This window comes from Solanum pennellii, chromosome 4 (assembly GCF_001406875.1).
Source record: "Solanum pennellii chromosome 4, SPENNV200".
NCBI lineage: Eukaryota > Viridiplantae > Streptophyta > Magnoliopsida > Solanales > Solanaceae > Solanum > Solanum pennellii.
Window position 1 is genome coordinate 64,113,979 of NC_028640.1, and position 15,976 is coordinate 64,129,954.

At 31.1% G+C, this 15,976-nt stretch overlaps 1 protein-coding gene across 1 annotated transcript; it reads right to left on the reverse strand.

The window, feature by feature from the left end:
* Positions 1-1,223: 1,223 nt before the first annotated feature.
* On the reverse strand, positions 1,224-4,329 carry LOC107017514 (vetispiradiene synthase 2-like). Its single transcript, XM_015217705.1, has 7 exons — positions 4,216-4,329; positions 3,639-3,906; positions 3,072-3,447; positions 2,502-2,720; positions 2,263-2,401; positions 1,793-2,038; positions 1,224-1,526 (listed from the first exon to the last, which is right to left on the reverse strand). The coding sequence occupies exons 1-7, from the start codon at positions 4,327-4,329 to the stop codon at positions 1,224-1,226; spliced, it is 1,665 nt and encodes a 554-aa protein (XP_015073191.1).
* Positions 4,330-15,976: the final 11,647 nt, after the last annotated feature.

A 15,976-nucleotide genomic window follows, 5' to 3' on the forward strand; every position in this document is an offset into this window, starting at 1 on the left:
GGGTTAAACGATAGGGATGTCAGCTTTGTCGCTAAAGCAGCAGACAGAACGGCAGCGGCTGACATACCTAGTTTTTTTTTTTGGCTACTGATACCATGTAAAGTAGAACCCAACGTGTACTTCATTGATAATATATTTAGGTATTTATACAAGAGTTTATACATAAATAACCCTTAGTAGATACATTAGCTAATACCTAAATACCATACTTATCATATTGCTGCAGGTTGAATAGAAGTCTCTTATGTGAAGCCGCAAGTTAGCATCCTCAACTTCTACATCTCTCTTTCGGCCAAAGTTGTGTCTTTTCTTATCTTATCATATTAGAGGGTCTTGTATATAATTAGACTAGGTCGTCGGAGTTGGTTGTTTTTAGTTTTACTTTGCTTAAGTATTAATGTTATGGGATTTGTAAATTTGATATTAAAATGTACTATCTGTTACTTCCTCCGTCTCATTTTATATGTCATCACTTTCTATAAATAGCTGAACCATAATACTTGTCACTTTATAAATTTTATGCATAAATTACTATATTTTGCCTATTATGACCTTGATAGATTAGTTAATTAATCTTGAAAATGTATTCATCGTATATTATAAAGTTGACTCATTAAATAAGGGTAGAAGGGTAAAATTAGATCATTTCTTAATGCAAGTGTAAATAAAAAGGTGACGTATAAAATGGAACGGTTGGAGTATTATTTAAAAAATCCAACAATTGGATTTTCGCATATTCTTAATAATAAGTTGCAGTGTGACAAAGAGGCGTGTGACTTAATATACAAATCATATACAATTGTTATTTATTTTTCATTTGAAAAGATAATTATTCCTTGATGATTTAACATTTGATTTTGATATTTTAACTTTGAAGTTTTTGTGAATGCATCAGTATCACATGCCTCAGATGAATTGTTGAAGCTAATTAAGCAAAGTCATAAAAGTGAAGGTGCTTTCATGTGCTAAGTTTTTGTGTAATTTTACATTGCTTTAAGGACAAACAAAAACTTAAATAGAACTAAAAATATATACGTTGCTTGACTGACACATTGATGTTCTAAATGCTTTAGGCCTACAAATAAGATAATTGAAGTTTCAGATTTAACTAATAATGAAAATATGATGGACTACAAATTACTTTATTAATGAAATTATTGACTAAAGCACAAAATTAATTATATCAACTCCTTTCATCGACCATCTTCCATGATCCAACATCCTTACATATTGATAGGATTCACGAGTAAAGCTTCAATCACAGATTTTACATTATTTTTTGGATTACTATATCCATCTTGGTTGTTCTTGTAAACAACATCAATCAGACGTGTTAAGTTCACCACACGCATCAAGATTTCATTTGGCATATTAGAAGTAGTAGTCTTAATGCACTCTTTGTTCAAATCCTTCCATGCACTTTCAGCTATTTCAGAAAGTTGTGCACTTGCTTCTTCCACTGATAAATTATTCTCTTGCATATAACATTCTATTCCTGTGACAAGTTGTCCTCTTTCTTTCTCAATCTATAAGAAACAAAATATAATTCATCATGAGAATGTTATAAACAATGTTTATACTCCTTTTCACCGACAATTGTTGTTCACATTGACTTGACATTGTGCCCCTTATTAAATAAGTATTAGTCATCTAAACAATATTGAAAAATGAATAGTACTGTATTTAATAACAAGGGTAAAATAGATACAACAATAGTAAATCATTCACTTGTTTTATAAACTGAAAAAGTATTTGTTGGAAATTCCAAAACACAATTTGTATATGAAAGTACCTTATAAGTAGCTATGTCATCAATAACTCTACCAATTATTGCAGAAGCCACAAGAATTTTAGGTTTTTCCATCATCCAATCAAATGTTCTCTTTGATGTTGACTCCATGCCCAATAATGATGCTGGAGCAAGTAGATAATAAGTTCCAGTGACCAATGCATTGTTTAGATACTCTTCAAAAGATGGAATTTTCCCTTCAATGAACCATTCTGCTTCAATGTAGTAACTCCTCACAATTTCTTTCATCTATATTCAAGAAATTAATAATATATTTATTAAATAGTTGAAACTCATAAGTTCAAAGGGAAAATGATATTCTATGTCATTCGAACTCTTCAAAAAATGTTGTCAGAGCGTCGAATCATTCAAATGTCGGGAATTTTCAATAAAAGTACGACAAAAGTGCAACAACATTTTTGGACGGTCCAAGTAACTTAGATAATATTAGTGTTTTTGATTAAGTGTCATACCGCCTCTTTGACATAATTAACTCCATTGAATCTATCTTGTTCATTGATTTCTCTTTCATACTCGTTGAAGAGATAGAGAAGAGATATATATATCGGTTTCATATAGTTTGGGAGTCGATCAACTTCACTTATATCCCACCTATAACGATAAAAGAAAATGTTAATCAATTGTATCCACTCCATGTATAAATTACAACAAAAAAAAATTGATATACTCTGCTTCAATTTATGTGACATACCGATCCACAACTTCCGTGAATATAATTAGTTCATCAAGAGTTCCATAAGAGTCATATGTGTCATCAATTACTGAAATCATAGCTATGCATTTTGCAAGCATAACTCTAGCTCGAGAGTATTGTGGTTCAAAGTACACCCCCACTGTCCAAAAAAAACATTCCACCATTCTGTCTCTCACATATGAAAGTTTTGATGCAAAATCCAAATCTTTCCACCACCTTCACAATAACAAGAGTAATGTGTAGTTAGCTTAACTAATAATACTACATAATATGTCAAATGTAATATCGTAAAAAATAAAAATAGGCATGAAGCTTACGAAAGTAAAAAAACTTTTACTCTAGTAGTTCAAGAGATATATAGTAATCTTGTGTGATCTTAAACAGACATGCATGTCACGTGAAAAATTAAAATTAGAGTGTATATATCTTGCTACCTATTCCTTTTGCAAAAAGGCTTTAATTTGAGGATAAGATCAGACTCGAGAAACACTAAAATGTGAGAGTAGAACAAACAAATTAAACTGGAAGGAGGCAGAACTCATTAACATAAACTCAAAAATAACTTACTTTGTGAGTTCACTGAGCTCTTCCTTGTGTAGCACTTGTACCAAATTGTAATCTAATTTGGCAAGTCTTAGTAGCTTTTCATTGCTTGATCCACATTCTTCATATATTGAAATGTTAAAATGTGCTTCAGCTCTTGGGATACCTCTATGAAGAGATTGCGTAAGTGCATGTCCTACTTGTTTCTCAAGTGTAGAATCTAAGGTATTAGGTGTTATCCTCTCAAGATGGAATGTTGCAAAGATAAGTGCCTCTTCTAATATGTCATCTCCATGTTTCCTAACATGTGCTGCTTCATACAAACTTAACATACCCTTTACATCTATAAGTAGGGTTTTCTTGAATTTTCCATTGGTGTCCTTGAATTGGTTGAAACAATCTAATTAATTCACAAAATATTTCGTTATGTCAGAGTTAATACTGTTGAATGTCTAAACAAAGTCTCATCTTGATAATTGGAAAGACAAAAAAGGCGTGATGACATTATCACCATGTTAAGAGTATCTTTAGACTGACAAAACGTAATATGTTTATTGAAAACAAAATTGTAATAAGTTTATATAATCATACCGGAAGAGATTGGATAGCCATGTTGTCTAAACAATCGAAAATATAATGCAACCTTGTATAGATCATCTTCTTCATGGATGAGATTTTGATCAAACATCTTGCTTAATTGATCTTCAATCTCCTTCTCAAAGTGATAATAAATACCAAGACGTTCAAGAGTGTCAATCAAATGAACTTTTTGTTCAATGGCATTGCTAGTAGTACTTATTATCATGTGCTTCACTACTTCTTTCAAAGCCTCTATCTCCTCAACAACTTCCTCAGATATCTAAAGATGTTATGTACATTGTTAGTAATTTTGTTAAAGCTACTATAGTATATAGAATGAAAAAAGGGTGACTAAAAGACAATTAAATAAGCATATACCATAAAAATTACAAGTCACTTATCATAGCAATACTTAATAATATTATGTTATATTGTATGTTCGGTATATATAACAACATTTCACTATTTAATAATATTATGCTATTATTTTATGTTCTCTATATATAACAACATTTCACTAGTAGCAGTCTGAAAATATCTAGATAAACTGTTTCATTATAGAGAGATTTGACTGTATACATATATTTACCTGATTATCCTTGCTAGAATCGCGAAAAACATTTTCCCACATACTAGGAGAGAAATTAGCCTCTGGGCGAAAAATCCCATTTTCATGGTTTACATTTCCTTCCAATAAACTCATTGATGCTATATTATGGATATACTTTGCAAAATCTAAAAAAATATTCAAATGTATGGGTTTTTCAGTGTTTTCTGCTTAGTATTTTGCCATTGCTATGAGTAGTTATATAGAGAATTATAATAATTTAATTATAATGTGAGAGAAACACATTTTAGAAATTCAAGTAGTGTTAGGCGGCATGCCATGTAAAAATTCTATCTACGAGTTCTAGCAATTATTACTTGTGACCTTCAACGGTCTAACTAAGAAAAAGTGAACTAAAATTTGTGAATCATCTAAGTTTATATAATACAAAATCCAAGTTATATATACCAATGTTTATGTGTTAAAAAACTTATTATTAAAGATAAATGGTTTTTTAAAATAACTTTCTTTGTTCCAAAATAGTTATCGTTATGATTTTCAAGTCAATTTGACCAATTTAAAGATAAATTAGATTAGATTAATCTAATATTTTAAAATTAAAATTTAGATATTCAAAAAAATTATATCAAAAAAATTATAAATAAAATGCATTTTTACGTACTAGTATGATGAAAAAAAATACAGGTGGTTAAAATATTAGTCAAGTTCATACCATATGATTATTAAAAAGAAATTGGGACAAGTAAAATAGAGCTGATAAAGTAATTTGTTTTACAAATTAAGAAAAGAACTTTTTTTCTTTTAAAGAAACTAATTTAGTTTTTATGTAATATTTTACAAAGAAAGAAACACAAACTGCTAGCTGTTTTTGTATTAAAATGTTAATATATAATGAGATATAAATATTAATCTACAGCATATGTGTTGTTGCATTATTAGTTAAATAATACTTAAAATAACATTTTACAACTTACAAGACTCTTTCTAGAATAATGACTCTCCTCTCTTTTTGTACTCTATCAACTACACTATATATGTGTTGTTGCATTATTATTTTTTCAAAGAAAAAACAATAATACAAAATTATTTTCAATTCTCAGTACTATGATGGTTTTCAATTTTACTTTTTCTTTCTTTCATACAAAATTTATTTGACCCAAAATAGAAATGATCAGCACAACATGAGCCAACATTTTTAGAAACTCTAATGTCGAAGCCGCCTTCTATAAATGCCTTAAAATAATAGTTATACCAAATATAATTAATCAAGGAAAAATCTATCTTGATGCAATTTCTATATTTTTCAAAGAGGGTAAGTTTGTAATCACCATTTTTTTATATAGATTAAAAGTGTTCTAAGCTAGGCTTTATGCAAAGGAAAGACAATTGATAGATTATGTTTTTGATAGATTAAGAGTAATTCATTTAATCACTTTGCATAAAGCCTAGCTCAAAAAACTCCTAATAAAAAAACATAATCTACAAAAGAAATGTAGAGAGTAATTTATGCAAAGGAAAGGCAATAGATTATTTTTTACAAAGAAATATGGGGAATACAAATTTTAATGGCCTAATTAAGGCATGTGATAAAATGGTATAGAATGAAAAAATAAGAGAAATAACGGGTGTGGAAAACATTTTAATTTTAATCGAATTGTTGTTATGATATTAAATTGTATAGAGGATTTTTTATCTCTATGCTATTTAATAATATATTTTAAAGATATATATGTGTCCCGTTGACACGTTATTATTTATAATGATGCAATATTTATGATTTTCACTTGAGCACATATATTCCTTTAAAATACACTTTCAAATAATGCAGGAGGATAAAAGATCATTTTCAATCACTTAAAAATAAATGAAAATGCAATCTGCAAACAAGAGAGAGAAACGCGATAGATGGAAAAAACAGATTTTAATTCGATTTCGTTTTAATTGAGCGTTTTAAGAAAATAAAATCACAATTTAATTTGATTTCAAATAAATTTAGCGTTTTAAGGTAAATAAGTAATCTTATTCTTTTTAATTTCTTAATATGTGCTAATCAATTTTAAGGTAACTAAATTGAGCGTTTTAAGCCGTTATATTTATTTTTTTATTTTTTAAAAAAATAAATGTTTTCAATTATTTAAAACCAACCTTTAATTTATAATAATATGCTATAACTTGATATATTAAATGTTATATATTGAAAGACAAACTATAATGCTATAGCTTGAGAATATTACTTAAAAAAATGTTATATACCTAATTTTCACTTTGTCTTAACCCTTTAAGCTTGTTGTCTCAGTTGGTGCCGGAGAAAGGTAACTCTTCTTCCTCAACAACATTCTCTTCGTTTCTTTTCATATTTCGATCTTTCGGTGTTAAAAATCTTTATCTTGTAGATGATTGTGTGGATGTATTTGGTTGTCGTTTGCTTGTTGTTGATGTTAGGATATATATTATTAATCATGTGTTGAGAAATAATATTTATTAGAGATAAATATTTGCTAAAATTCAATAGATCATATATTCGTTTATGGTGTTTATTTACTTATATAGTAGATGATTTAGTCTGTAGATTTTTAGCTTATACACAGAGGATTAAATCATCGGTTCTTATAAGTATAAATTTTTGGTTCACAATCTAGGATAAAAGTGGACATATCATTGGGTACGATTGTAGCACAAGATTATATGTAATTTATCTTGATTAAAGGAACGGTATAGTTCCAACTTCTTGTGCTAGAATATTTTGTAAGTATTGAACGAGACCGAGTAGAGATAGTTGTTTTAAACTGACTGACAAAAGCATATTCTCTAAACTATTAAATTTACTTATATTCTTAATTCTGATATAACTATTATGATCTATATATATTAATTATCGTTTTGATTTATTAAAATGTGATATTCTGAGATAGGTCAATATGTCTGGTAAGTTGGATGATAATAATATATATTGGTGAAATAATAAGTTAGTTGATGAAATTCATGTCTCTTTATAGAGATTGATTGATATGCCTTTTTGAGAAACTTATAAGTTTTCATCGTGTCAAATCTTGCGAGTGAATTTATGAATCCGACACATGAAATAAGTTAAGTAGTACTCTAAAGGAAATTAATAATTAAGTTAAATTCGTCAGTAACTTAATTTATTGATTAGTTTCTGAAATCTTAACATGGGAAATTACATAAGTGTTTAATGGAGAATTACGAAATAGAGGAGTGCAATTACGAATTTCTAGTGGAATGATTTGTAATTTATTATGGTAAGAATAATTCAAATTAGTTATTTGGAATTATTTCTATAATAGGATGCCTCGGTAATTAATTATGTGATCTTATAATGCCCATATTTAACTAGAACTCACAATCCTATTTCTAAGCAAAAAGCAAGAATAATATGGGTTTTTCTAGTCTTCTAGAAAAACTAGATTTTCTAATTCTTTTTGGATTAAGAAGAAATGTCTATATATAGAGATTATCCTAATCTTGAAAGATGATGATTAGTTTTCTATTCGATACTTGCCCACCCAAGTATTGAGAGAGTTCGGATGTGACTTGGGATCAGTGTAGAAGACCATATCTATTTTGTATATTCGCTTGAAAGTTTATCTATCTTGGGGATTCGCTTGAAGGTATCCGCTCATGCTTCAAGAGATATTTATCGAATTAAATTTCTGCATGTTTATGTGTTCTAGCATGATTATGTGTTCTAGCATAAACGGTGTTGGTTATCTATTGTTCATGTAAGTAGTAAAGATCCTTATATGCTTCTGTTGTGCATGTATAGTTTTCTAATAGTTAATCAATTATCAGTCCATATATATTTCGAGAATTTTGGCAAGTAGTCGAACGCTAACTTTATTTTTGTGGTTCTAGTCTCCTATTCTTAATGCTATTTTTTAAAAAAGAATCTAAAATGTAAGTCGCGTCTTGGAATTTAGAGTTCGACTTTTCTTCTTTCACTCTTGTTCCGTGTGTGTCTTTGTTGGGTGGATTATCTCTTTAACTTGAGTCTAGTGACTGCTCATTCATAGTCAACATGACTTTTATTCATTGTGTTAGTGAAAAAACATACAAGATAATAAAATTGCAAGATTACAATTGAAAATAAAATAAAGAAATTAATCTTTTCAGGCTGAGGCGCGGATATCTCGCTCTCTTTAAGAAGATTCAAGCCCACTGCAGCAAATGTTTTCACCGGTCCAACAGTAATCCTCTTTGACTTGTCCTCTCGAGGATACAACAGCCTTCACAAATTATAACTCAACAACTCTTGACAAGAGTTGAGTCCAAAGCTCCACAAAAATGAACACCTCCCTTCAACTAATAAGAACTCTCTTTTATACTAACTCCTTCACTCTTTGTTTTCTCTTGTGTTTTTATGTGTCCCAAACAAAATGAAGACCACCACTATTTATACTACAAGAAGTCTTCCTAGCAATGAATAGGAAGACAATGGAGGTAGTAAATAGTGAAGATATGGCCTTAGGAGTTTCATATGTTACATAGGTTACAAAGGAGTTACATAGGTTACAAAGAGTAATTGAGGAATCAAGAATGAAATAAAGTGATGGATAACCAATTGTAATGGATGATGTAGAAGTTATCCATTCCAATGTTTATTGGAATGTTTTTATCTCACAATTAATTCAGCCAATAAAGCCAAAAGTAATGGCATTACATGGTTACCAAGTCAAAGATGAATAGCATGATTAAATTGGTAGTTTAAAACACAAATGCCTACCAATGGTCATTCTTATAACTCCAAAATAAAGTAATTTAATATGTTAAAAATTAATATTAAAATGCTAATAACCTAACAATCCTCCACTCATTTTAATATTTAGATAAGAGAGTATATCAGTTGAAGGAAAACTACTATGCATAATGAAGGTGTGCTCTACATTGAACCTCCACTTAGTGAAACAGTAATTTTTACTCCAGAGTCGTAGTGGTCTCAGACTTGAACTAAGACTGCTTAAGGGAAATAAAACATCACTGCTCACACATAATAATCAAGGTGTTCACATGAGCTTTAACAGCCAGCATGTTATGGCCATGTGCTATCCCGGTTTCATGAGTGTATTTGAGAATAAGCCTCATTCTCATAGGAAGCGACCTACTTCCACACATCACATAGGTGAAATCTGTCGAGAGTGCTCCTGTAAGATTAACACTCCACCCATACGGGATACAGATATTCATTAAGAGTTTTATCAACTCAACCTTCACAAACTACAGGAAACAATGCACTCACATCGTAGGGAGGGAAAAAATAGTGCATTTTTCACAACAAGTCATCATATGGTTAGTTTTTTCCTTTGAACCTGGTTATAGGATCTCTAGTCCCCAGGTTGGGTTTCCTCATATATGACTCAAGGATTTGTAGGCTTCAATCCCATCTCCCTCGATGTGCTCCAGACCTTTTCTCTTGTTAAGGCCTTCGGAAGAGGATCTGCAGGATTATCACAAGATTTGACATAATCAACATTAATGGTACCATTTGTCAAATACGATTTTACATTACTGTGTTTCCTCCTTATAGGTCTGAATTTACCATTGTAAAGACGGTTTTAAACTCTACCAATTGCAGCGGTGCTATCACAATGAATTAAAATAGGAGGAATTGGTTTTTCAAAATAAGGAATTTGAAACAATAAATCTCTTAACCAATTCGCTTCCTCACTAGCTGAAGCTAAAGCAATTAGTTCAGCCTCCATGGTAGAGTTAGCAATTATAGTTTGCTTTTTTGAACTCCAACAAACAGCACCACCACCTAAAGTAAAGACATAACCAGTGGTAGAACAAGAATCACCTGACAAAGCGTTTCAATTTGCATCACAAAAGCCTTCAAGTACAGCATGATATTTTTCAAAGAACAAACCACAATTTTTCGTTCCAATCAAATATCTCATAACGTGGCTTGCTTGTAAACCTGTCAAGTACTCCTACTGCATATGCAATATCAGGTCTAGTGCAATCAGTCACATATCTCAAACTTCCGATTATACTAGCATATTCCTTTTTATTTATTACATCATTTTCACTTTCAACAGGAAATAAATGAACACTTGAATCAAAAGGAGTAGCAACATGCTTGCAATCATGAAAGTTATATTTTTTCAAAATTTTCTCAACATAATGTGACTGGTAAATGAAAATCCTCTCACATGTTCTTGTTATTTTTATTCCAAGAATAAAATTTACCTCACCAAGATCTTTCATATCAAAATGGCTTCTAAGAACATTTTTAGCTTCATCAATAACATTCATGTTAGAGCCAAAGATCAACAAATCGTCAACATATAGGCAAATGATCACATGTGAATTATTTCAAGACTTATGATATATGCACTTATCACACTCATTTGTTTTAAAACCATTTTCAATCATGCAAGTTCAAACTTTTCATGTCATTGCTTTGGTGCCTGTTTCAAGCCATATAGCGATTTAGTAAGTTTACATACTTTGCTTTCTTGACCTGCTTCAACAAAACACTCGGGTTAGTCCATATAAATTTCTTCATTTAGGTCTCCATTTAGAAAAAAGTTTTTACATCCATTTGATGAATTTGCAAATCAAAAATTACAGCCATAGCAATTTAGAGTCTAATGGATGTAATTCTTGTTACCAGAGAAAAAGTATCAAAAAATTCTAGGCCTTCTAGTTGTTTAAAACCTTTTGCAACTAGCCTAGCCTTGTATTTATCAATAGAACCATCCGGTTTCAACTTTTTCCTTAAGACCCATTTGCAACCAATTGTTTTACAATCCGATGGTAAATCAACTAACTTTCAAGTTTTATTAGAAATTAGAGATTCCATTTCATCATTTACAGCCTCTTTCCGAAAAATAGAATCATGTAAAGATAATGCTTCTTTCAAAGTTAGAGGGTCATTTTCAACATTAAACACACAAAAATCGGGAACAAAATCTTTTTCTACTCTAGCTCTTTTTACTTCTTAACTCAAAATCACCAACTTCTTTATTTTTCAAAGTTGAAGTAGAAGAACTAGGTAGTGACAAAATATTTTGTTCAATCCTTTGACCCCCACTATTTTTAGTATCAAAAGGAAATTTATTTTCATGAAAAATAGCATCACCAAATTCTATTACAATATTATCTTCAAGATTAAAAAATCTATAGGATGTACAATTTGAAGCATAACCAAGAAAAGCACAAGTAGTAACATTCTTACTCAACTTTGTAATCTTGGGATTTATTAGCCTCACAAAGGCTAGACAACCCCGAAATCTTAGATATCCCAAACTTGGCTTGTAACCTTTCCACAATTCAAAAGGTGTCAATTTGGACTTTTTATGAGTCACACGATTCAATACATAACAAGCAGTTAAGATAGCTTCACCCTAAAAATTTAAAGGTGGATGTGACTCAATCAGGGGCAGACCCAGTAAGCCAGACGCGGGTGCTCGAGCACCCATTGATTTCCGAAATTTTTTGTATATATATATAGAAAATATGATACATATGTTATTATAATTTAAATGAGCACCCATAGAACAAAAGTAGTTGTGGGTGAGCTGGTTTAAACCTCTGCAATAAGAGGCGCGCGAAGCCACTGGCGAGTGTTCGAATCCCGCCAGTAGCATTTCTTTTTTTAAATTTTTTCCAGCGAATTTTACACCTGGAAGTGAACACCCACAACCTTTAAATCCTGGATCCGCCACTGGACTCAATAAACATGGCATAGTCAATTCAACCAAAGATCTATTTTTCTTTCTGCTACTCCATTAAACGAAGGAGGGTAAGGAGGAGTAGTTTCATGAATTATTCTCAATGATCTAATAAAAGAATTAAACTCATTTGATTCATATTAACGGCCTCTATCACTTCTAATTCTTTTTATTTTTTTTCCAAACTGATTTTCAACCTCATTGAGATAAGTTTTGAAATTTTTAAAAGCATCACTTTTATTTTTCATCAAGTAAACATATTTAAAACTTAGAAAAATCGTCAATGAAAGTGATAAAATATCTATTACCTCCACGAGTTAGAATTTCCACCAAATTCACAAATATCAGTATGAACTAATTCTAAGAAATCAGTTTTTCTTTCAACTTGAAAATGAGGCCTTTTAGTGATCTTGACTTACTACAAGCCTCACATTTTTCAAAATTCTTTTTTACCATTGGAATTTATTCTAAACTACTCATGATTCCAACATAACGATCATTAATATGACACAAACGAGCATGCCAAAAATTAGTAGACGAAAGCATATAAACAGAAGTAGAAGTTTTATTCATTTCAACATTTAACTTAAACATCCCATCACATGCATACCCCTTCCCCACAAAAATACCTTTCTTCACTATTACATATTGATCAGATTCAATAATCTGTTTAAAGCCTGCTTTATTGAGAAGAAAACTAGACATCAATTTTTTCTCATAGAAGGAGTATAAAGTACATCTTTTAATGTTAATATCCTTCCAGAAGTAAAACAAAATTCAACATCTCCCTTTCCAAGCACTTGAGTAGTGTGAGCATCACCCAGAATGATGGTTTTGGGCTCCTCAAAATGAGTATATTTTTTAAACTAGTCTTTGTCATGACAGACATGACGGTTTGCACCAGAATCAGCCCACCATCCATCAACATTCTCAACCATGTTTATGTCGGTAATCACCACCACAAAAGGTTCTTCGATAACGTTTGTTTGAGGGTTAGGACCACGTTTCCGGAATCTGCAAAATCAAGCAATATGCCCACTCTTGCCACAAATAAAGCATGGTCCCTTTTCTTGAACTTGATGATTTTGTGCTTGGTGATTTTCACCATTATTTTTCTTGGGAGGTCTACCATTATTTTTCTTGAATTTTTTCTTCTTAGGCTTTAAAGAAGTATTTTTGTGAGTTTCAGGAGTAGCATTATTCGAAGTTATTAAATTTACCTTCGATGTAATGTTGTTCTCTTCTGTTTGTAAAAGTGTATCTTGTCCCCTTGCTTCTTCGTCCATGCGGATTTTCATTATCAAGGTTCCAGGAGAGGTTTCCTTTTGTTTGTGACGCATAGTTTTTTGAAATTCCTTCCAAGAAGGTGGAAGTTTATCCACTATGTCACAAACAATAAGGTTATTTCCAATTTAAACCTCTTCGGACCTAAGTTCTCCAACAATCATGATGAAGTCTTGAGCTTGATCTACCTCTGATTTGTTGTCCACCATTTGGAAACGAAAAAATCTACCAGCTGCATATTTTTTCGCTCCAGCCTCTTCGGTATCATACTTACTCTGCAATGTCTTCCAAATTTTATTTGCACTAGAGTAAGTTCTATCATAATAATCATAAAAATTATCAGATAGACAATTAAGAAGATAATACCAACACTTATAGGAATCACCATCGTACTTTTCCACTTTCTCTAGATGAGAAATAAATTCATCATCATTCATAGAGGTGATGTCTTCTTTATTTGGATTCTTCTCGGTTAATACATAAGAAACATTGAGAAGACTTAAGTAGAAAAGTACTTTACTCTTCCATCTCTTGAAATGGTTACCATTGAACCGAAATGGCTTGTTAAGATCTCCCATCTTAAAATCCGCAGTTTTTTCAATTGTAACCATCATGAATCTCCTTAAAATTGTTAGTGAAAAAACTTACAAGATAATAAAATTGCTAGATTACAATTGAAAATAAAATAAAGAAATTAATCTCTTCAGGCTGAGGCGCGGATATCTCGCTCTCTTTAAGAAGATTCAAGCCCACTGCAGCAAATGTTTTCACCGGTCCAGCAGTAGTCCTCTTTGACTTGTCCCCTCCAGGATACAACAGCCTTCACAAACTATAACTCAACAACTCTGGACAAGAGTTGAGTCCAAAGCTCCACAAAAAAGAACATCTCCCTTCAACTAATAAGAACTCTCTTTTATACTAACTCTTTCACTCTTTGTTTTCTCTTGTGTTTTTATGTGTCCCAAACCAAATGAAGACCACCACTATTTATACTACAAGAAGTCTTCCTAGCAATGAATAGGAAGATAATGGAGGTAGTAAATAGTGAAGATAATGGTCTTAGGAGTTACATAGGTTACAAAGGAGTTTCATAGGTTACATAGGTTACAAAGGGTAATTGAGGAATTAAAAATGGAATAAAGTGATGGATAACCAATTGTAATGGATGATGTAGAAGTTATCCATTCCAATGTTTATTGGAATGTTTTTATCTCACAATGAATTCAGTCAATAAAGCCAAAAGTAATGGCATTACATGGCTACCAAGTCAAAGATGAATAACATGATTAAATTGGTAGTTTAAAACACAAATGCCTACCAATGGTCATTCTTATAACTCCAAAATAAAGTAATTTAATATGTTAAAAATTAATATTAAAATGCTAATAACCTAACACATTGTTTCCTTGTTCTTTAGACCTCCCATAGATATTGAGGTTCTAAAGATATGACTAAAGATTTTTTTCTTGAATGTGAATGGGTTTGCCAGTAGTGTAATTGTAATAGCATCTCTTATCTAAGTTGAGCGTATTTAATTTATGCAAATGGTGTATTTGTGTTGTTTATTTAAAAAGTTCTTTTACCTAATGTTGAGTGTTTTTCTAACTTCTTCTTTGAGTTTTTGACTAAATTCATTCCTCAAGTATGACCCAAACTTAAACTACATCTTTATGGTATAATACGGAACAGAAAACATCTTTCTTTTTTTTTCCGAGTTTTTTTTGTTCTCGTGTGTCAAACTGATGAGATGCTACTGGTTTTTGTTGTTCATTTACTAATTCTGTTAATTAAATGGTACTAGACTCTGTTTCTACTTATTGTAATTGGTTTTTCTGTTGTTTTGTTGGTCTTTCATATTGTTTTTCTTATGTTTAGCCAACAAAATTGTTGTTTACTATTGGTTTATCAATTCTTCTATTGTATTGCTGTTTGTTTTTGCTGATTTTCTTGTTGTTTATACACTGGTTCATCAACTTATTTGCTATTTATCTATTGTGTTGCTATTTTTGGCTAGTTTGGTATTGTTTTGTTGATTTTTGTTATTTTTTACTGATTAACTAGTTTTTTAATAGTTTTATCGGTTTTTTTCTTTTTTTATAGTTGTCTTGATGTTTTCTTGAGTGTGTGATTTTTGTGCAATTTTTGGTCGTATTTTTCAGGTGAAATATTAGCCTTTTTGCTGGTTGAAGTGTTAAAACCTTCAAGGTGAAAGAAAGAAGAAAAAATAAATGCTTTTTCGCCAATTCAGAGGACCTCCCTTGCGCTTGACAAACACACAAGATACGTTTAGTACGAAAAGCTCAAAGCGAGACTAATACAAAATAAAACGACTACTTTTACTACAACTCCAAATTCTCATCTTCTCTCTTTTCAAAGTGAGACAAATCCTTCCTCTTGTCCGCTTACTTCTTTTTCAGACGCAGTGCGTTTCCATGAGCATTGTTTATCATTTCTCTGTTGGGAAAGACAAGGCACTAACAAAGAATGTCTGACAGGATAACAGCGGAAGAATACCCAAATCTATACTTTCCCTTCTCGATTTGTACCAAGAGAAGACAAACAACCACAAGCAATATGATAGTAAGGCAGCAAGTAATTCAACCAAACAAATATAACAAGTCAATAATAAATCAATCACACAAGACACCAAGATTTACGTGGAAAACCCTTCGATGTGAAGACTAAAAAACCACGGGACCAAAAGCTCCACTATAATCACCAAGAGTTACAATATTGTTCTCCAAAATTGGCCACAAAACAAGTGCCAAACAACGAGCAACAACAAAATAAGATTGCACCAAATCTAG